Source organism: Colletes latitarsis, chromosome 7 (genome assembly GCF_051014445.1).
Source record: "Colletes latitarsis isolate SP2378_abdomen chromosome 7, iyColLati1, whole genome shotgun sequence".
NCBI lineage: Eukaryota > Metazoa > Arthropoda > Insecta > Hymenoptera > Colletidae > Colletes > Colletes latitarsis.
Window position 1 is genome coordinate 5,893,127 of NC_135140.1, and position 23,240 is coordinate 5,916,366.

At 38.0% G+C, this 23,240-nt stretch overlaps 1 protein-coding gene across 3 annotated transcripts in view; it reads right to left on the reverse strand.

Moving 5' to 3' along the window:
• The window catches only part of LOC143343155 (proton-coupled amino acid transporter-like protein pathetic), a 47,860-nt gene that overhangs the window by 18,861 nt on the left and 5,759 nt on the right, over positions 1–23,240 (reverse strand). The window contains exon 1 of one of the 3 annotated variants that reach the window (XM_076767748.1): positions 537–1,217. The exons of 1 other annotated variant lie outside the window; for it this stretch is intronic. In XM_076767748.1, the coding sequence (XP_076623863.1) occupies positions 537–623 (87 nt within the window). In that variant the 5' untranslated portion in view covers positions 624–1,217. Of the gene's footprint in view, positions 1–536; positions 1,218–23,240 lie in introns of those variants that run through there. One more of the 3 variants, XM_076767749.1, reaches the window with a different exon arrangement.

Sequence of the window (23,240 nt, forward strand, 5' to 3'; positions counted from 1 at the left end):
CGATTCACTATAAACGAAAAGAAACTTATTCCTTATTTAATTTTCTATTTTCTTATGAAGAAACTTATTTCTTATTTATTTTATTTCTTTTTATCAAATGTTGTTTATTACACTTCTATTTACAAAATAGTTTTTTTTTAATATCAAGGGACAAGTAATGCTCAATTACCAAAACCGATACAGAGGAATAATACCATATAAACATAATAAAAATATTACATCTCAATGTACAAAAAAATAAAGAATTACTAAATAATAGAAAAGATTTATTTCCGATTAAACATTGTGATTGGAAATATTTGATCTCGAATAAATTCTCTATTGTAAACTAATTTAAAATGAGTCTTTCCTTTTAAGAACAAGAAACAAGTTTTTTCTTCGTTCATAGAAAATCACATGGCGTACGACTCTACATGTGGGAGTAACTTATCCACAAATTTTTACTCCACGGCTACCAACTGCAAATATCGCGTTTCGCCACGAGCAACCAGGTCCGTCGAGGGCTCAGGGGGATCCAAAATTCGAATCTTTATCACCGTATTCACCATGATGTGAGGACGATCGTTCTCGACCGTCGACAGCGAGCTCATCTCCACTTCGTGGATGCTGTCGGCGTTCCCCATGTTCCTTATCCTTACGATCTCTTCTCTGTGTCAGTTGCGCGCCACGTGCTTCATTTATCATCCATTGGCGCCAACTTGGTGTTCACCGCGCGTCGAAGACGAATTTTTGTCCCAGTTCGCCGTCAACAGGCGACGTTGCTCGTCCAAATGGGATCACCAGGGGTCAAGACGTAACGAACGAACACACCTTTCGAGCACGTGGATCGGATTCACGACACGAGGATCACCGGTACACGCACGATCCTCCGGTGTCCATCGAGAGAGGTTGCTAAGCGGCGATCGCGTCGCGCGAACATCGAAGGGATCGATTCCGGCGTTTCCACCGGGACCCTGGGGGCAAAAGGAAGATCACGAACCGGGTCTATTTTCGTACCGCCAGCTCCCCGTGAAAGCGAACGCGAACGCGGACACGAAACTCGAACGGATCCACGAGCGGTACGGTGAACCAACAGTAACCAGGCGACGCTTTCGCCGTTCGCGTTCGCACACCACCGGGTAAACTATGCTCCTGGTCGTCGTCTCTAGCGGCTCTATCTACGGCGCCGAGTGCCGCGGCGCAGAAAACCGCGGATGGCTGCCAAATCTTTCGGCAATGTCCCGAGGACGAGCTCTTTATATACCAAACGGCTACGAAAATAGGAAGAGCAAATAGACGCGGTCGTCTCACGTGAGCGCGTCCTGTCTCTGCTGACTATCCGGCGAACGCTAACCAAGCTTAATAGAATCTGTTTGAACCGTGCGACAGATGGACGACTTGCGTCAGCTGCGTCTAGTTTGACCACGGAATTAGAGATCTCTAATAAAAACGCGTCTAAGGATCCTGAGAACGGAATACCTGTTCCTTCGAATCTCAAGTTCTATTTGATAGTTAAGTGCTGGTTTCTAGATATTTTTACTACGATCGATTGGATTGGTATGTTTGAGCTGGTTTGCAGTCGTCCAGTTTGTCTCCTTAGGTTGGCCGTAGATATTTTTATGAGTATATTCGAGGAGTTGTATTACATGTTGTTTGTGCCAAATGTTTCTTTCAAACTGTTGGATGTTTGACGCCGTTTGGTCAAGCTATTCCTTTGTTTCGGATCTTTAAGTTCCATCTGATAGTTAAGTGCTAGTTTCAAGATATTTTAACTATGATCGGTTGAATTTATTTCCTTAAATTGTTCTTAGGTAGTTCTACCAGTATCTTCGAACAGTTGTATTTACAGGGTGTTCGGCCACCAGCTGGGAAAAATTTTAATGAGAGATTCTAGAGGCCAATATAAGACGAAAATCAAGAATATCGATTTCTTGGTTGAGGCATCGTTAAAGAGTTATTAAAAAATTAAATTACAAAATTTGAAATAATTTTTGGTTGCAAAGATGAATTACAATCATTTTTGGTCGATAGTAAGGTGCCTAAATTTTTTAGCGAAAAAAAAATTTTCAAATCGTCCTGGAAAAATTATTTTTAGCTAAAGAAGTTAATTACAATCATTTTTGGTCGACAGACATACCCTCGAAATCCTAACCATTTTCGAGAAAAAAATTCTTTACCGAAAATGTAATTTCAGGCCAGAAATGTTACTCCAAAATTTCGTGCGTATCTTTAAAACGCCATAACTTCTGAACGGATTGGACAATTTTAATGTTTAAAAAACCAAAAAACGCGTATTTTAGTGAGGAATATGTAGAAATTGCAAAAATATTCAAAAAGTTGATCCTTGACCCTCCAAAATGAGAAAAACCCCATAAAAATGGTCTAATTTTCAAACGACCATAACTCCTACAATAATGAATATATTTCAATGAAACTTTTTTCTGAAGTAGGGCTCATGGGTACCTACAAAAAAGTATTAGACAACTTTTCCGTAGGCCGTCAAACAAAATTACTAAAAATCAAAAACGAATTTTTAAGGAAACTCGACAGGGGGTAGCTGCTGAAATTTTTCGGAGAAAAAAAAAAATTTTAAATCGTTCTGGAAAAATTATTTTCGGTTGCAGGGGTCAATTACAATAATTTTTGGTGAATAGACATACCCTCGAAATCCTACCCACTTTCAAAAAAAAAATTCGAGTAGGTACTGAAATTTTTAGACGAAATTAAAAAATTTCAAATCGTTCTAAAAAAATTATGTTTAGCTAGGGGGGTTAATTACAATCATTTTTGGTCAATGGACATACCCCCGAAATCTTACACATTTTCGAGAAAAAAATTCCTTACCGAAAATCTAATGTGAGGCCAGAAATGCTTCCCTGAAATTTCATGCAAATCTTTAAAATGTCATAACTTCTGAACGGATTGGACAATTTTAATGTTTAAAAAAGCAAACTACGCGTATTTTGATGGAGAATGTGGAGAAATTTCAAAAATATTCGAAAAGTTGATCCTTGACACCGCAAAATGAAAAAAACCCCATAAAAATGGTCTAATTTTCAAACGACCATAACTCCTACAATAGTGAATATATTTCAATGAAACTTTTTTCTGAAGTAGGGCTCATGGGCACCTACAAAAAAGTATTAGACAACTTTTCCGTAGGGCGTCAAACAAAATTACTAAAAATCAAAAACGAATTTTTAAGGAAAATCGACAGGGGGTAGCTGCTGAAATTTTTCGGAGAAAAAAAAAAATTTTAAATCGTTCTGGAAAAATTATTTTCGATTGCAGGGATCAATTACAATCATTTTTGGTGAATACGCATACCTATGAAATCCTTCGCATTTTCGAGAAAAAAATTCAGAAAGGTGGACACATTTTTCGACGAAATTAAAAAATTTCAAATAGTTCTAAAAAAATTATTTTTGTTTGCAGTTGTCACTTACAATCATTTTTGGTGAACAGACATACCCCTGAATTCCTACGTGCTTTCGAGAAAAAAATTCTTTACCGAAAATATACTGTGTGGCCAGAAATGTTTCCCCGAAATTTCATGCGTATGTTTAAAAACTTAGATATATTTACCAGTATCTTCAAACAGTTATATTATATATTGTTTGTGTTTAATGTTTCTTTCAAACTATTGGATGTTTGACGCCGTTTGGCCAAGCTTCACCGTGCTTTTGCCAAAGTTTAGACATTTGACACTTATATCGCATGTAAGACTACTGAATGCTTGAATGTTGCGATCTCTTTTGATCTATACGATCTCTACTTGGTGTGGAGATTAATATACGTTCTTTTTCTAATCCTAAAATCCATAGTTAACAGTTTGTCACACGATCATTCCATCAAATATTTAGGTAGGAAGGTATTATTTTGCATTTTCCAAACTTCTACTCCCCGTTGTTTTGCGTTTGGTTTCCCACTGCCCATTGCAGCTCTTTCTTTCTGTTTGATTTGCTCGTTCAAAAAGGCAATTTGTCGAGAGTAACTGTAGTTCCGTTTGAACCGTTCGTGGGCGTGTGTTTGCTCAACGTTCGAGGCGGGACGATGATAGCGGTAACAGCTGATCGCGAGAGAGACAGTTCTGTCTGCAGTTAGTCATATGCGGAATTGGTGTCGATGATAGTCGATGGTACAATAGATTAAACTGATTTCCAATTCGCGATAATAGTCCCTTTCGAGGTTTGTTTGAATTGGAAGTTGACGAAGACGTCGGACGGTAATCTTGAAGCGTTTGATCCTCGAGAACTCTATTATACAGAGTCTATTTCGAACCGAAAAGCTCCCTAAATATAACTGATATAGTAAACGATACTCGATAACCCTTACAAATCTGACGAAACACGCGTGGCCTCCTATACACACTGCCTGTTCGAATTCCAATCACCTGATACGATAGACAAAAACTATATTAGACTGCGAAGGACGTGGACAGTTACGTAACGCTGTTGCAGGAAGGAAAAAGGAAATTAGCAGGATACGTGGCAATTGCTTTGTCCATGAATCTTTAAAGAACTTAGTAACGTAATTCTAATTTACACAGGGCAACAGACACTCTAAAGCAAAGAATAATATATGTTTTTATCAATGAAGATTTACACAAGACTGAAAGCATTTTAACAAAGTTTCAAATTTTCGATGGACTGTGTATATTTGTGTGTTTTATTTCGATTCGAGAATTCCTTAGCCTTAAAGTCGAAAATGAAGAGGACAAACAGTTCAACGAATTTACTTCTAAACTTATTCTTTATTAAAACAATTAAATTTTCTATTTTTGTTTCTGTCCAGTTGCCAATATTTTTATATCCATGCGTTATGTTGAGTTTCGAAAATACATGTAATTTCTTTATTCTATCGATAAGATGTGTGTTAAATCTCAGCTCGTTTGGTTCGTCAGATTTTCGTAAAATAAAATCTGGAAGATAACGTGTCCGTTTGTTCCGATTCGAGCGACCTGTTTCCCTTAAATTCAAATCGCGAAGCACTAAACGGAGCTCTACGATTAATTAAATCGCATCGATTATAATATAATTCATTTTGAATGTCACCGCGAATAAATCGATAGGAAAAATCGTCTCCGCGCAGAGTATCCGCCACTTAGTTTGCATAATTGTAAATGGTAGCGAGCTTTTTACCACCGCAAATGGAACAATTGCAACTGGGACATTGTAAATGATCGCGGTATTATCAACGACCGCACGTAGCGATGCTTCATAAAGTCTGCCCTCTCAATCGTTTAAATGAAAATGGTGCCAATAAACGACAATGAATGGCTGCATCCCAAAAAGGATACTCTCGTGTACGAATCAAGATTGCTCGGTCGCGATGACAATGGGGCAGCTCGGAACAGTACAATTGCTCCAGAGGAGAATGTTTAAAAATTATTTAATTACAGAGAATAATTATTGCGTAACCAAACGGTTTAGAAATCGATATTTTTTCAACAAAATTTTAAGAACTAAATAGTCCAAACGTTGATGATCTATAATATTACGATGTAGCAAAGATCGCGAGCGTTTGATGAACTCAAAAAGCATCGAACCGATTTGTATGGAACTTTAAATTACCGGATTTCTCGGGGTCTCTGGAGCGTTTTAAAATGTGTTTCGTCACGCTATATTATCAGCCGAGCAGCGAACAAAAAATGTTAAATTCTAGAAAAACCACATTTGCTCCGCTTAAAATTGGTAGCGTTCGCTCTGTTGAAAAGCGCATAAATCGAACCTTAGAATGAAAATTGACAAACGTGTTGTAGCGCTTTTCTTGCTAACTACGTCGAATTGAAACTCGAAAAATTTGTGTATTGTTGGCTGAGCGTGGTAAACGATTGAGAATGATCGCTCTTCGAGAACCTATGGAATTATTTTCATCGGTCGCGAAGAACGCCGCAGGTCCGAGTTATTCCAAGAAGCTTCTCGTCGGGGTGAAACGAAAATAGAATTTTCACCGTCGTTACATACCGTGACGACTCTCTTAGGATGATTCCACACTTGTAAAAGACCCTAACGACTCCGCTGTGTTCATACGTGCAACATTATCGGAGCCTATGCTTCAAACGAAACTCAACGCAACGCTATCCCCTGTCACAAAGATCGACTATTCACTATTTTTCATCCCCTGGCGTGAAACTTATATATAGCAGGGTGATTCAGAAGTTTTCAGAATTTTTTTTTACCGAAAATTCGTGTATAATTATAATGGCAATGGATAAAAGACGATAGATCGAATGTAAATATTAATAATCTCAAATATTCATTTTAAAAGAAATATAAAGCGTAACTAAATCCAAGAATTAACGCGCTATTTTCAGAACTATATCGTTCTACAATAGCTTTTGCACTCTCTTGTTTAATATTAAAACGAGTAATGTGTATTCAATGGACTCGTTCGTTTCACCTAATTGAATATTCAACCTGTTTAACCGTATTTTTAAACGCGGTTAGAGCGGATTATTTTAGTAGCGTGGTGTTAAAAACAGGCAGAAGTTGTCGCTCGACGGAGAACCTGTTAATAGATTTTCAGCGAATTTTCATCGCCTACCGATAATTTATTATTCATAACGAACTTACGTATTTCTTTACGGAAATGTTTAAATTTAACTGTTGCTCATGGTCTATAAATTTTCCTGGCTTTGCAAAAAAAATTCTCACTTTCTATCATAGCAGAAAAATAATTGAAATAATACAGAAACAAACGCTGGTACTGCTAAAAAAAATTATTTCAATTTTAAAACCAAACAACAAAAACTTTTTATGGGAAATAGATTTAAATATAAAACTCGTGAAATTCTCTACGAGCTCGACGTTTTAAAATAAAATGTGTCATAGTACTTATTTTAAATCCTACCCAGGCTTGTTTATATCAATATCACAACCGGAGAACGAATATTCTTATTTTTCGAGTGAAAAGTTTGCCCCTGTACGAGACTTTAACGCCACCATAATGGCGCGCGTCTCGAATTAACTTGCAGCGCCATCTACGTCGTCGAAGCGTCTCATTATTTCGCGAACTCTGTTACTATCGGGAGTGCATTTTGTAAATATTTACCGATGCCACGGGGATCGGTGTCAGTGGCTCTCGCGCCTTCGTGATCCACGATCGCGACGCGCATGCCCCGTGGATCGTTGGCACGCATCTCGCGGGCTATTTCCGTCGCGGCGCCTCGGCGAAAGCGACGCTGCTGGCGAACGCATTCGTCATTTTAGCGACACGGGGTTCTCTCGGGAGCCAGAAATTATATTCTGGCTGCATTCTACGCGGCTGTCGCGACACTTAAGACGCCCACGACTCGCGAGACGATTGTTCTTATTATACCTGACTTCCACAGCTGTGACATTTTGTCGCGGACACGCACTTCGACTATTTGGAAAGACCCCATCTCAACAAACCACAAACTAACCCTTCGAATGCCCCCACAATTTATATTTTTCTTTGTCAAATATTAACTTTAATATCAATATAATAGTTGTTATATCATGTATATTCTTTTGCATTTTTTCTATGGCTCCTCTAATAACTGGGAATTAAACAGAAAGCTTTATTGTTTCTGATCTAAAGTCGTGTTTGAATGATGAAGGAACCCATCAGGGTTTTTTGATGCTAGGTATATACTATAACTTGCACCTGTTATCTTTTCAAAAGCAATGCCCACAACTGTAAGGTTCTCTTGTAAGAATATGGGTGCAAATATCCTCCTTTAACATTTGAAAAGTACCACCAAAAAGATTATAGTTTAGAAAAAACTTCGACCAGGTGATTTTTATTAGGGGTTGATCGAAAGATTCGAAACCGAGGGCTCGTTAAGTACATCGTACGCGTCAAGTTGACGGAAGTCGTTGGGCCAAGATCATGTAATTCAAATGATTTGATAAAGACGCACGCTGGATCGTTGAGCGTGTTACGAGGCAGGAAGCTGGGAGATCGGTTCGAGCTCCGTTTCGACGGGAAGCAACGAAATGTTGATCCGTCCAGTAGGGTGTTGGCTTAATGAGCGTCCACGGTGAAGAAGGGGCTGCTGCATCGACCGACAGATATGCAAAACAGGGGTCCCCGTCGCTGATCGAGGCCTTGAAGGCTAATCAGCCACGGTCATTCCGTCGTTAATATTAGAATACTCACGTACAAATACGGCCATACAAATCGAGATAATGGCGAGGCGCGCGATCGTCGCATTAACTATACGCTGGTGTCACGCAATTGTACAAATTACGGACAGCAAACGATTACGGGCTTCCGCGTTACATACGTGACATCGGTCGAACTCGGAAGTGTTTGCGGTTATTTCTGATAACGAGACGACCAGTTGACGATTAAATTATTTGTTCTTCTCCGTTTTACGCTCACTCCTCGCGAATCCGCTTCTCAAGCCTTCGTCTCGATCGTCCTTATTATCGGTGATAGTTTTCATCGTTTGAAATTACAATCGGTCTATTTATAAAGGATGATTAAATCGTGCGATGCGTTTGAGATTTTGCAATCAATCTTTTATCGTAAATGGACACATACGGAGATTACTCGTATCAAATTTGAACAAAATCGAGTAAGGAAAGGAAATATATATTTCTAATCTGCGCGACACGTAATATCGATTCACTTAAGTATTTATATTTAACTGTAGCAATTCTGTTTTATTTAAATTACATACAGCTCACTATTTGTTCAGAAAACATTGATAGTTGGAAGTGAGTCGAAACGAGATTACTTTAGAAGAGTGTGAAACAATTTTTAAATTGCACCGAGTAATGTAAACAACGAATTCGATCGTTGAATGTTTTACCAAGAAGCTATTGTCGGCCCAGAAATCGAACACGATACGTGGAACTTACTTCATCGATGCTTTCTATCAGGTCTGACGACATTTCTACGCTAATCGATAGGCGTTAAATAAATCTTCAATTAAACGTGTAAGGCGTTTTTTATGATGTACTTAAAGTGTACGCGGTGAAAGAGATACAATTCTGTGAGCTGATTTACCTTAACGATCCAGCGGCAACGGCACAGTCACGATCCAATCATTATAATGTTTGAAATTTATTCGCTAGTCTGGATCGTGGACACTCTTACAAAGTATCGAGCAATATTTAGCAAGAATTTTAACTAAACTGTAATCAGATAGCAATCAGAGCGTCATGAATCACAACTCTGCAATCGTTAATATAATCGTTCGAAGCGAAATACCGAAGTTTCTTAAACCGTGACTTAAAATTGGCTAACAAATCTATTCGATCGATGACAAAACGATAAATTTTTGATGTGAAATTAGAGTACACGATAAGGTACAGGAATATACATATTACAAATTATATTGACAGTTAAATAGTCAGATAATTTGTACTATTAAAAGACTTTTAAATAATACAAACTTTCTACTTTCTTTCCTTTTATTTCGCAATGCGCTTGTTCATTGACCCGCTTAAGGTCGAACTAGTTTTCAGTAGCATTTTAAAATTATATTTTCGTGGCTCTTACGACACTCTTTCGAGCCACGCATAAAAATCTGCGCGGTTTCGTCATCAATTGAATAGTCTTTCTACACGACGATCATTTTCTAGTCACGTTTCAGTGTTGGGCAAAATGTAATGTGACCGTTGACTAACCCCAAGCTAGTAATTGATAATTACGATACTAATCAGTAATCAACATTGACGAATAACACCCAGACACGATTAATCTAGCAATTATTAATCACCAAGTTGATAATAAAAGATCTAAATAGGTTACTGAAAGTCACAGCTACCCTTCGTTGGAAGAATTAAAAATAACTGATTCAATTATTTATCATTAATCAATCATAAAAATCAATAAATAACTTCAATTAAAAGAATAAATTTTGAACGCGGCGCCATTTTAACAGGGTTGGTTGCGCGCATCGTACCTATAATTCGACGATGGACGATGCATTTAAAACTCTCGAGAAGACATTTTGCATTAATGTATAAGTAACATTGTAAACGGCTATAGCTAAAACAACAAATTAATAAGAATTAAATAAAAAGAATAAGTTTCGGTGTACAAGTTTCTCCGTATAAATGTTTGGACACCATTTTGAAGGGGCTATAATTCGACGATGGACGATGCATTTAAAACTCTGGAGAGGACATTTTGCATTAAGAAAATAACATTATAAACGACTATAGCTAAAAAGGGCTTTAAATTAAATTTAAATCAACAAATTAATAAGAATTAAATAAAAAGAATAAGTTTCGGTGAGCAAGTTTCTCCGTATAAATATACGAGCGCCATTTTGAAGGGGTTGGTTGCGCGCCGAGTTTAAAATTCGGCGATGGACGAGGAATATAAAACGATCGATGCATTTTACGGGGCGATCGAGACGAAGCTTTTTCGAGGAGTCAACTAGCGAGTTGTTCCGGAGGAACGCGTCCAAATATAACCTGCCCGACGAATCTCGGACGATCAAATAAACGCAATGAACACTCCTTGGTCTCTCCGTCCTATCACCGCTTTATTGGACGAAATTGCGCGCGCGGGCAAAACTTGGCTGCCTTTTCGCCATATATTCTTTTGTCGCTCGTGTTCTCCCGGCGATTCGCGGACCCTGAATTACGCTGGTTGAATAGAATTCGTGATCCGTCTATGGTCGACCACACGTGCGGCCCTTTAATAACAAATTAACAAATCTGAGGGTAACGTCACATCCTCATCTCGAAGCCCGAGCCACGGTGACATACCAACACATCCCGCACGCGGCTCGTGCGTGGGACGAATGACTGTGTCAATGTGCATAAACTGTCGCTAGTTTTGCCCCTGAATTACAGACCACGTTACACGCGGATTGCCCACCGACCCGTAACAGCATTGACCTTCTTAATTTCCCTGCGTTTTTCGACCTACAGCGCTCCCAATAATCATTGACTCCAACGCTCCTTCTGCTTTCTTTCTTCAAATTTTCTGAGAGCATTAGTAAAATATTTTTGTAGAAACTTCTTAGTCTATAGTTAGTTGTAACATTTCAATGTTACAAAGGAAAGCACATGGAAACCTATAATTTTTAGCAACACGAATACTCCATCAGAGACTTAATGGGTCCAATGGCTCAAATTATTTTTGGTACGATATAAGGAAAGAAAGAAATATTTTCCAGCAGGATAGTATTCCTATTCATACACAGTTTCCTTCATAAAAAAGTGGTTATTATCATAGCTAGTGTCGAGTCTCCCACTAAGAACCGTTGATATATCCATAACGACTCCACCGGACTCGAAAGTGCAAAAAGTAATTAAATACAGTTACGAAGATGGATGAGATTTGCTAGAAAGATATTTCGAAGGATTTTCTAAAAATAACTATGAGAGTTTAAACACGATGATTTGACAATTCACTGTAAACATAAATATTGTGGTGATAGAATAATTGCAATTGCAATCGTAACATTTTAACTTCCTGCAGCATCGATCAATTTTGTAACGATGACCATGGGCACCACAATCGGCGAAGAAACGTATAATTATTGTCGATACCGCGACCAACGCCGTAAGACGTAATAATGGCGTCGTAAAAAAAAAGTAAAAAGAACTCTGAGACTGAAGAAACCGGCTAAAGTGATTTAAAAATGAGAGGTACAGAGGTATTTTTTTGTCGAAGGAACATTGAAATTTTAAATATCGGTTCATTGTTACTACGCTACAGCTTGTGTACAACCATTATTAAATTGAATATAAATAAGCGACTATTAATAGAAACTACTGATTACGAAACGAAAAGTCGACTAATGTTTGGAGCCATAAACGTTGAATAATTTATGTAGCGATAAGCAACAAATCAACAACCGTCTTCTCTTTCTATAAATTTAAACTTCATCCTAAAGATACCAAGAACTTATATGTTTTTTAAGATCGAAATGATAATAGATGAATTAAACAGTAGTGAAAATCGATGGATCTTTTTCTAACAACGACTACACATTATCAATAATTTCGTATGTAATTATTAATAATCGTGCACCATTTTTCTTATTTATTATTGCCTCTGCAGATTTGGAATTTCTAATATAACTGCTCCATTTTTCGGAACATTTTCAAGCCTGAACGATGGTTTGTTTTTGCTCGTAGATCTAAAATAAATGCTTCTTTTTAATTTTATACTTAATTTATTTGTGTAACGCGAGAACAATTTTTGCTCGATCGGGTGCATATAAGACGAGAGAAAGAATTGGGAGTATAATATGTTTCTCTAATAAAAGACGTACATTTCCTATACAATATATAATGAACTAATTTTTGTTCAATAATCGACATATGTATGTGTCGTTCGTTGCATCAGCAATGCGACCTCGAATATGTATGCATGTACTCGCTAGCATGATTATGCAATTCCTGTACATCTGCTGTACAAGTGCAAGCGTATATATAATACGTAGAATCGTTTATATAACATTTCTCGCTATGTGACGCGTTAATGAATGCACTTATACAAATCGAGAGATAAAATGATTCCAGCTAAAACCACGTACCCCTACAGTGTTTTCTTATAAAAAGTTCGCAGAAGAAGTTGTACGCTTCCGCAGCATTTCCTTGTAAACTTGCATATGTTTCAAGAGTAAATTTCTGCAACTTGTTCGCAGAAAACTTATGTATAATATTCTCCCCGAAAAATGGAACGATATTTTATTCGGTCGAACGAATGTTACGAATATCAAATTACTAACGAAAATTTTGGAGAGAACGTTGTCGGCGTTATTGCGACACACGTTTAAGTGTTAAAATGAATGAAGATACTCCTATCAAATTTTATCTTTCATAGTGAAACGTACTTATCTAATCTCAAGTAAACTGCGTATGTGTGCGGCAAACTTCTATAAATCTTTCGCCGTATCTAGTCGCGTGTCATCATAATTTGCAACAGCGAAACATTCGTAACAAATGCGGCGAAAAAAAAAAGTTCGTTCGAACGGGGAATACTGGTTTAACGAATGAGAACCGCAAGAAAATTTCGAAATATAAATTTTTTGTTATTGGAGACACTTGTAAATTCAGAAGAAAAATTACTCGTAGAGCAGAAAAGGGAAACTTTTCGAATTCTGGAGAGAATTATTTGGAATTATTTGGTGAAACATTTCGCTACTAATGGCTACTGTTTACACGAAAACTTATTCTACTCTCCTAATGATCTCGCGATGAGTGTTGAAAGTAGACGTGAAATCAGTAAGAACGAGTGGAAGCGACATTTTTATTACGCTTTCTACAAAATTTATGTCTAGTAGCCAACGAGAGAGTGAGTTTAGACGTGTAATATTGCGCGGGCATAGTGTAAGTGCCGTTATTTTCTCGTCTGGCAGTTCTCACAGAACGTCTCCACACTTTCAGATAATCTAATGTAATTCTACGTTAAATAATTAACTTCCCCGCGTAATCAATGCAAAGCTTCTCGACGATCTGGGTTACGCATTCTCCTGGAAAATTCACCTTGCGGTCTATTAAATACTTCCTACTATTTTCTATGAAAATTACTTTGATGATTTCATAAAAATATTTGTCATTCTGTGACCAGATGGTTTAATTAAATCTCGCTTGATCAACACTAGAACTATCGAAGTGATCAAAATGATTCATTCGTAATTTTTAATAAAATATTTATTCGACCGGATTTTTGAAAATGTATAGTTTTCTATAAGAGAACGAATAAGAATTTATTTTCATTGCATTATGCATTTCTTCAAGTAGTGTTTTAATTTCTTTGGTGGAAATAAATACATCATAAAAAGTCACAAAAATTGAACCTTTCTGTTTCTATTTATTTTTCCTTCGCGTTTGTTTTTTTTTAGATTCCATTCATTGATATTTTCTATTTTTAACGAACCGTGTAAATACAGTAGAGCCTCCACATTCGCCCAAGTATCGAGATTAGAGTAATTAGCCGCTTGTCGATGCAATATAGCGAACGAAGGTTCGCGAACAGATATCGAGGTTGCATATAAACGAGGTTCGCACGCATACAAGGTTGCATGAAGCGAGGGTCGACCGTACAAACCGTTCAAAGTGCACGACACACCCTGTATATGCAGTGACGAGCGGCTTGTACAAAATGTACGGAGTTTATCGAGAAAATGATATGCATAGGTAGGCGTTCGCCAGCAATGGTATTGCGTGCAATTTCCATTCGTGAATACAAAGATCAATCTTTGCATAGAATGTCGTAACAAACGCTATGCGATAAGACGTTGGGTTTTTGTTGCTTAAAAATGGTTTAATTATTCCTTAACGAATATGCCACTTTTTTCACGATAAACAAGCGTGCGTGATATTTTCTTACAATATTGCACCTTGATTCATTCGATTAACATTCTGTACTAAAAAGGGAAAGAATTTAATAAGAATCGAATCGAAATGTTATTTTCTTGCAAATTTTTCTGTCTTGTCATATTTATCATTAAAGGCGACCATGAACACCTAATATTCTGGAATTTTTTTATATATTGTTGATTGTCAAACTCAAATTGCCCACGAGAACGATGCTTCGTCTTTAGACTATTGGAAACTAATAATTTGTTATAGAACTTATTTTTATATAGATTTTCTTTGACATCTTTCTATTTCACTATACACTGACCGTCAGTCTTCGGGACAAAAATGATCAAAATATATAAATAAAAATTGTCAAGGAAAGGAAACCAAACAAAATTAAATAAACGTTATACTTTTGTCCATAATTGCATTCGTTTTTGAATAAAGGACTTAAAGGGTTAAAAATTGAAGTAAGATCCGAAGAAACGAGGGTGAAACGCTTGTAAGGTTCGAGAAGCTCTGACGTAGGAACGCAATCCCGATAAGAGGGCAACGAAGAAGGGAACGATAAGATCGATGCGGCGTCGTATCAATTCGCTTGGCAGAGTGAAATCAACGATATTTACGGAGTCACCCTATATAGAGGTAAAGTGACCGCGCGGCTAGAGGGATATCAGAACGGTCTCGCGACACGTTCGCGTGACTTCAGCTTCTAGGAGACCAGTGAACTCGCGGAGAGGATCGAACGTTGTCGTTGATTACGCAGGCGACGTTCAGCCCCTGGCGTAGGTACACATGTCGCGTGCAACCGAGACACGCTAACGCGCATGAATCGCTCCGCTGTCAGCGTGCTTTTGCCCCTGAATCCGTTGCGTACGCGTGCACCGCTCGTGTGCGCACACAGAGTCGCGATCGCATCAGTAAACTGGTTAGCATTGACCTTTTTAATTTGATTTCACCGCGAGATAAATCCGTCAGAGCCGTTTCTACGATTGCATCATGGCCCCGGGATGCAGCGATGCATCGTGCGTGTGCGTGTATGCGTTCGCAAACCAGCGCACGCATAACGATATCGTGTTCCGCGATGGTTGGGTTACCAATGACCCACGAACAGGACTTTCCGTTTCGAATCGCGCGCGGTTACACGCTGACCAATCGCGCGCCGTTTCTTCCTAGAATGAGACCAACCGTATCTAGTCACGCTAGATTCACGGACATTGACCGGGTAAATTAGATGTTTTTTGAAATTGGAATATTCGTATGAATTGCTAGAAAATAATATTTATTACTTCTGCAACTTCAAATATAGAATCTGAAATAGTTCAATGGACTAATGTAAAATTAACCTGAAAATTGTCAGCGTTTTCTTTTTTACGGATTACTTGGATAAGTTATTTCGATATTACAAAAATGGAAACAAAGCATAAACAAGCGTTTTCTGTTTAAATACGTATACTAGACTTAATTATAACATAAGTTATCTCAAGTAAGGGGTTAATACCGATATCAGTTTCTCACAATAGTGTTTCAACCCTTCGAGTCCAGATACTCCTACAATGTACCGATCTAGAAACCTTTGCTCTCGATATTTTGTGACATATTTTCATATTTATAAATTTTGTCAAAGAATATACTTAGACTATTTGAAAAGATCACAAATTAAAATTGGCTCCCAGCGTCCCTTACTTTTCTACTTAATGTTAGATAAACCTGTACGCTAAAGAAAAATCTCCCTAATCGGTCGTCAATGTGTCGACGTCGCTACTAAAAAAGAAAATTTAATTTCTCATTACGAAGCATCGCGATAAATTATCGTTGATTCATTAGTATTCTGTATCCCATCGCGTGGCTCGACGATGACTGCAAACTTTTCTACTTGACAGACGGTAGCTCGACGTACGTGAGGCCCCATCCATTAACTTGTCTATTAACACTGATACGCATCGATTTCCTAGAATCATGAGATGAAGTTAAACAACTATCGCGGTAAGTTACCGTTTACTCATTAGCATTCTAATATCGTATCGCGAGATTCAACGGTAGATTTTTCTTTTTCGTCGCGCGGTAGCGACGGGGCCCAAAAATTAAATTGTCCGATTAATACCGACACGTATCGAATTCCTAGAATCGTTTCTTGACACGGAACACACATCGAAATTGTCGTTGGTTTTGTATCGTTCTGTTTCGCGTCGTGTGGCTCGACCGATGTTAGACTTTTCCTTCGTTGATATACAGTAGCGATAGGACCCAATCCATTCGCTTGTCTATTAATACTGATACGTATCGAATGCCTGGAATCATGTTACGGTGTGAAACAGGTATTGGAAGCAAGTAATCATCGGTTCAGTAGCATTTTCTCTCTTATTGTGCGGGCTAACGGTGACCCGCGGCATTTTATTATTCAACGATAAGATACATCGTTTAACTCTATTAATATCGATACGTATCAGTCCGATAGAATCGTACGATTCTATACTATCGAATAGATAAGTTGTTTGAAGAAGCCGATTTGCTGGAATTCCGTGCAGCATAGATAGAAAATGAACCGTAGGGGGTTCCAAGAGATCAAAAACACAACGCTTACACCTTCGTTAATTCTTCTTCTAACGACGAACTTATCTAGCTATCGTTTGTATTTGTTTGGAGTTGCACAAGCAATGATTCGATATATGATATCATATCAAAATACAAATAAAATGATTCGTATTTTTGTCATACTTTCTCTTTTCAAGTGGAGAAAAATGCGTCAACAATTTCTCTCTTTTATATAAAATAATACAACAATACTGGTTGTTACATTCTGCAAACACGAGTCATATTCCTGGGAAACTCAAATCGTGTTACGTTTGGTAAATTTAAATTGCTCGATATTTTATTAAATGTGTCTAAAAACGAGAAGCAAAGAATTATGTATTGATCAAGTACTTCGACATTAAAATTTAAAAAGTTTTAAAAAGTGTCAGTCTGTCTGTCTGTACAGGATCGTCTGAATCTACTTATGGTTTCTTTAACGACCAGAGGAGACTCTGCTACGTTCAGAATTGTTAAACACAAAAAAATCCTAATTATTTTCTAATATAATATACAATGTACAAACAATAATCACGAATCTCTTTTCGACCATTTATTTGGCGAAATGGCGGTGAAATTTTTTTCGATTCATCTTGGCGGTTCGCGAATGTTTGATTTATATTGATTCGCGATGACTCAGTACAAAATTTCCGTTACATGTCGCGTGGGCCACCAATGATCCACCGCAATCGTTCACGATAGATTTTTCGCTTCCTGTCGCGTAGGTTCACTGGTCACCCACAGAGCTTCCTTTGTTCTTCGTTGAATGGATCGACGATGATTCACGGATAAAGTTTACGTAACCTGTGGATCACTGATCTACTCTGAAGTCCATGTTCCATACTCGATGGGAACGTTGATCGTGAAAAGCAGACGCTTCGACTTCTAATCGGAGCAGATTCACCGATCATATAGCGCGAGAATCTTTCTCGTTGGGTTGGTTCGTGCTGCACAAACTTTCAATTATCGCGTGGGTCGTTAATAAACCATAGACCATCGTTGTTGGAATACTCTACGTCTTAAACGCCAGACTTCCTAATTTCTGTAAAGGACGCTCGAAGAAACGTGACTCGGTGCGAAAATAGACGGTGTCGCGGGCTTTTAACAACCATAAATCTCACGTTTCTCGTTCAAACGTTACACTACTAACTTCCTGCTTGAAAAATAACGTTCAAACTTTGTATTTTCTAGCGTCTGATCTTCTTACTTATTAAATCTCTTGAATTCTGCGCAACAGAAGTGGCCATCGATTGTATTTCACAGATTCCTTAAGTGATTTTCCTCAAAACTTAATCCTCGGATGGACAAAATATCGTTCCATAATTTTCACTTATTTCTTTTTTCAGAATTCTTCCCTATGTTGCGTTTATTGAACCTTCGAGCTTCGAGTCGTCATCTTAAGGTTTCAGTGCCTCAAGAATCATCTCATTTGCGCTTCTTATTAAATTACCTTTTAATCCTCTGCGGTCGAAGACCTTACCGATAGCCGTTCTTTCTCATTTTTAATAGACGCGAACTTTGGTGGACCAAAATTCTAAAAAAATTCGTATAAATATCAATAGCATCTAATATATCTAACATACCGTGTACCTAAATCAGTGTTAACGCGTTTGAGAAATTCTATAAGGTATGTGATCGCCATTGTGCTTCGAACAAAATCAATTCCTAATTTCCTGTGCTCTGAAATACTCAATCGTAGGCATTTAAATGGCTACCACGGCGCAGGGTTAACGTATCAAAATACTCGTTCAGGCACACGACGCCGGTCGAATGTTAAACTTATCCACTATATTCACGCGCGACGCGTCATTGGAGCGCCAGCTTTACGAACTCCAGACATGCTCGCGTGACTTAGGCTACTTCGAAACCGCTGAACTCTCCCCGGTCGACAATCGAACCGTAGCCTATCTCCCTTGCTCCCCCGCGCCGATCGTGCAATATTCAACCCTCTATGAATACGTGGGACGCGTGGGTGTACCGGTACAGTTAGGTCGACATACCTCAGTGGTTTCCAAAACGAAAAACGCGTTTCTTTAAACGACTTTCGATCGAAAAACGTTGATCACTGAGGTGTTTGAATTGATCATTGAGGTGTTAAAAACGGCTGCACCTTTCGCGCAAAGACCATTAAAAATAGAAATTTTCTGAGATTTATCTAAACTGTTTTTCGATGTTAAACTCTTGAAACATTATGAAACATAATAAATGGCATGTTTTTTATATAGAGAAACTGAATTACTAATTATAATATTTTGAGAGATCTCGATATCTCGAGTATCGTTTCTTATTTTGAATATTCTCGTTAAAATGCAAATAACGTTGAAGAAGCGTTCAAGACGGCTAAACATGGGAAAGAGGAAACATTTGTTTGAGAGCCCCTGGTGTACAGGATGCCATGTTTCACCGACTTCGCACGCCATTCTTTGCATAAAACTACTATTCTACTGCTAGCAAATACTATTTGGGCATGTATCCAGCCTGTGCTCAGTTTTTGATTTACTATTATAGATTACTCGAGATACCGACTTCCGGCTTGCACGCAACACGTTTTATCGCGCGTCGTCGATCGTCATTTTCAAGTTCGTCGTGAATAATCTTTAAGCTTGGCGCTCCGACGCTCGACGTTCGCGTCTTATTTTATCCGCGGAAAAATAATTATTCATAGACGATTATTCATGCGGACTTAGTCGCTAAATTGACGCAATCAAGTAGTTCGATCTCGCGATTAAAATATGCGGAACAAAGAATCTTTGAATTGGACGAATAGAATTGCAGTCGAGAATTTCAATGTTACAGAATAAGTTCTAGATTAATAAACCAATCTTTTGCAAATCACTTTTCACAAATTGGCAATAAGTATTTTCGTTTTATAGAATTTTATACGAACTATGCTTCTACAGATTATATTGCCAAGTTTGTTTACGTGAGAATTAGATAATTTCCGTTTGACTTAATCGCCAATAATGGTCAATGTCAGTGTTTCCATTTTCCACGTTTTTTCTAGTATAATTCTTATTCCAGAACGACACACTTTGGTTGACAAGTTTAGTTCTGAATCAACTGCTATATGCATACGAACGGGTCCACTTCCGGTGTATGACGTTATTCGCGATACCAACACGCACGACACGTAGCATATCGTTCTAAAAATTTTATTCGAATAAGGCTAGAACTTCGCAAAAATTAAATTTAATTCTTGTTTTATCATAAAATTGTTTTCTTCGAATAATAAAATTTTTAAACAGAATCGTAACTCGTGGTAATCATTCAAACTACTGAGACAAATTCTAGTTTTAAATTAGAAAACCCCTTTAAGTGCATCATAGATTATGTTTTAAATAAATTTCTAATTGTGTTTGGTATCACGAACTGGCCAACTTATAGAACTGGTATTCATCAATTAAATCTATCTATTTTACGCACGAATCCTTTTACTCTGATCTCAGAATCGAAACAGCTTTGGTTTTCGATGATCCAATTTGATTTAACAGATTTGGATCATCCGATTTGGGTGATCGGCTTTATGTTAACCATGAGACGGTACAGTGGTTGGCCAAAGATTTCTCGTTAACAGCTATATTAGGTTGGTAGATAGAAAATTTCGTGTAGTTTTAAATGTTATAACAATATTCAACTAATATTTAATATTGTTTCTATCAAAGGTGGCTAAAGACAGCGCTTAAAGTTTGATCATTTTTTATAAAACGATTGTTAAAGTAACTTAGCATTATCTTTCTTTTCCAGGTTTTTTCAACCTTGTCGGAGTGAAGCAAAACCATAACTCGACTTGACTCGACTTGACTCGGGGACCTTCGGAACTTGACTCGACTCGACCTCTTCGACTCTAAATTGTGAAATTAACTATTTCACGATGAACAAATAAGAATAGAATTATTCAATCAAGCAAACACCCACATACAATTCGTCTACTGTTCGAAACAATGTCCAAATCGTGAATCCCCTCAGTTCACGAACGTCGACGCGCAGAAAGATTTTTAGACGCGTAAACGATTCCTGAGGGGAGGAGGGCGAAGGAGGTATTCGCCATTAGGCCGAAAAGATTCCACGGTTAGCATTTCCCATGTAGGTAATAGCGGACCGTGGAGCTGGGGAGGACGGGAACAAAGGGGCTGGTGGGAAGGAAGATTTCTCTGGCAACAGGATTTCGGAGAAACCTGCGTTCGCAAAAGAGTCTTACAACGGGGGGTCCCCCTCTCCGCGTTCCCTCGTTATTCACGCGGGGCCCCCTGGCTCGCCCCCTCTCGCAGAAACTTAAAAAGACCCACGACGGATCCCTGAACGGACTCGTCGGGCCTTCGACCCTTTTGTTTCGTAACCGAAACTAGTTTCTCGGAGGCGGTGCGGGAACTCGACCGTCGAAACTGTTGTGCGAGTTTCGGTCAATTGGTGGCCGAGAATGACGCGTGCCTGGTAAGTCATGGCGACTCCGTAGTATAGTGTACGGGGCTACGTCATGGAAATTTCCACGTCCAACACCTTTCCTCTCTCCTACCTACTTTTGCTGTTTCGTGTTCTTCCTTGCCTTTTCCCCTTCTTCCTTCCTTCCTTCCTCCCCTCCCTTCCTATTACTTCGACCCCTTCTTCGCTATTCTGTCATCCTAACCTCTCGGTTTCTGCTACGTTTCCCCTTCCCAGCCCCCGCGGAGCTCTTTTCGTCCTGGTTCCGTGCGCTCCATGGCGTTTCGAACGCGTCGACGGTTCGGTCACCGCGCGTTTTCCGCGTCTGCCTTCCGCGAACTTAATTGCCGACACGAACGCGGTAAAACCTACACGCGAAGCCGCACATTTCCGTTTTCTCCTGCGCGAAAGGGGGGAGGGCGGCCGCAAACTTAACGTCCTTGCACGGAGGACCTTCGCAACCGAGAGAGTTCAACGACAATCTGGTTGTGTATGAAAATTAAACGTGTGAAAATGTTATTAAACAATCTGCAAATGTCGATCGTTCCTTGAAACGATTAAAAAAATGTATGACCGATGCTCGTGTGTCATTTGTGCAATGAAAATCACAATCTAAATCGTAAAATAAAATTATATATCACGATGAACGAATAACAGCTTATTCTCGATAAACGTTGAAAATATGCTGTTGTCAAGTCCGCATATTACCAATTGTTATCGATCGTTTAAAAAAAATTTGGCCCGTTTCTGCTTCACGCCAGATGCATCGAGTTTATAAAAACTGTTGTATACTTGACATTTTCTCGAGAACACATTGACGTGGAAAATATGTTACGTGTTTGTTTACTGCATTATTCGATGTTACGAAAGTTCATCGAGATTACAGGAAAACAGCAACTACAATGCTTTTTCCCCCCGGTTATTATTAGTAATATTTACTTAGTGAAATTTTGAAACTATGTCACGAGTCCACCCTAATTTATAGATAGTGAACCTGAACTTAATTATAGAACATACTCCAAAATCATAATAATCCACGAGGTTAAAGATTTTCTAAATAGTTACTAGTCTTTGTTTACCTAATTTCAGTAGAATTTATTATTTATCTTTTTCTATGACTCTTATAGTGTAACACCTTGACCCTTTGTAAATAATTTCTACCAAATGAAAGTTACTTCAGTTTTAAAAAGTTCATTTAGACAAATCTGAAGAGAAATAAAAAGTATTATTGATAATGACAGTGTTATTATTTATAACTAGGACATAAGATTTCTATCGAGCGAAAGGCAAGAAACATATATTTTAAAATATATATTCCTAGATATGTTCGTACAGAAACCAGTGTCTCATTGGTCAATTGATCCGTAAATTAATCTGACCATATCCATACATTGGACCTTGTATCCGAATTCTGACAACATATTAGTATCACACGTATGAGTCGTTAGAGTGGTAGGTGATTATTGAAATACGTTGTGAAAAGGGGATTCTAATAATTCTTTGATGCAGAAATGATAAAATAAGAATACTGAAAATAAGGATACAAAAAAATATACAGAATTATATACACGGAAGATGTCAAGGAAAAACACAGTGGAAGGTTTATTTCATGCTCTATTATCTTCCTCGGATCCAGTTTATCCACTTTATCAAGAAACGTACCAATTGCAAGAAAAAGGATATACTGCGTACAGGCATTATTAATTTATTGGCGGATACAGAAGCTGTAGCTTTCCACAAGCCTTCATCAAACGAATGAAGACTAATGACGAGTTTGATGATGACTCTAACGACATCACTTCCATTTTACATGACTCAGATACGGATTAGACTTAACACGTGTTTAAATACAGATGTATTTATAGTTTATACAACAATAAACACAAATTTCACGTTGAAAAAGTCATGTATTATCTTTTACGTCACACTATCAAGTTTTGAAATAATTACACATAATTGATATGACTATAACAAGCTCAAAAAAATACTTTCAAACGATTCACACCGCCATGATTTCGAAAAACA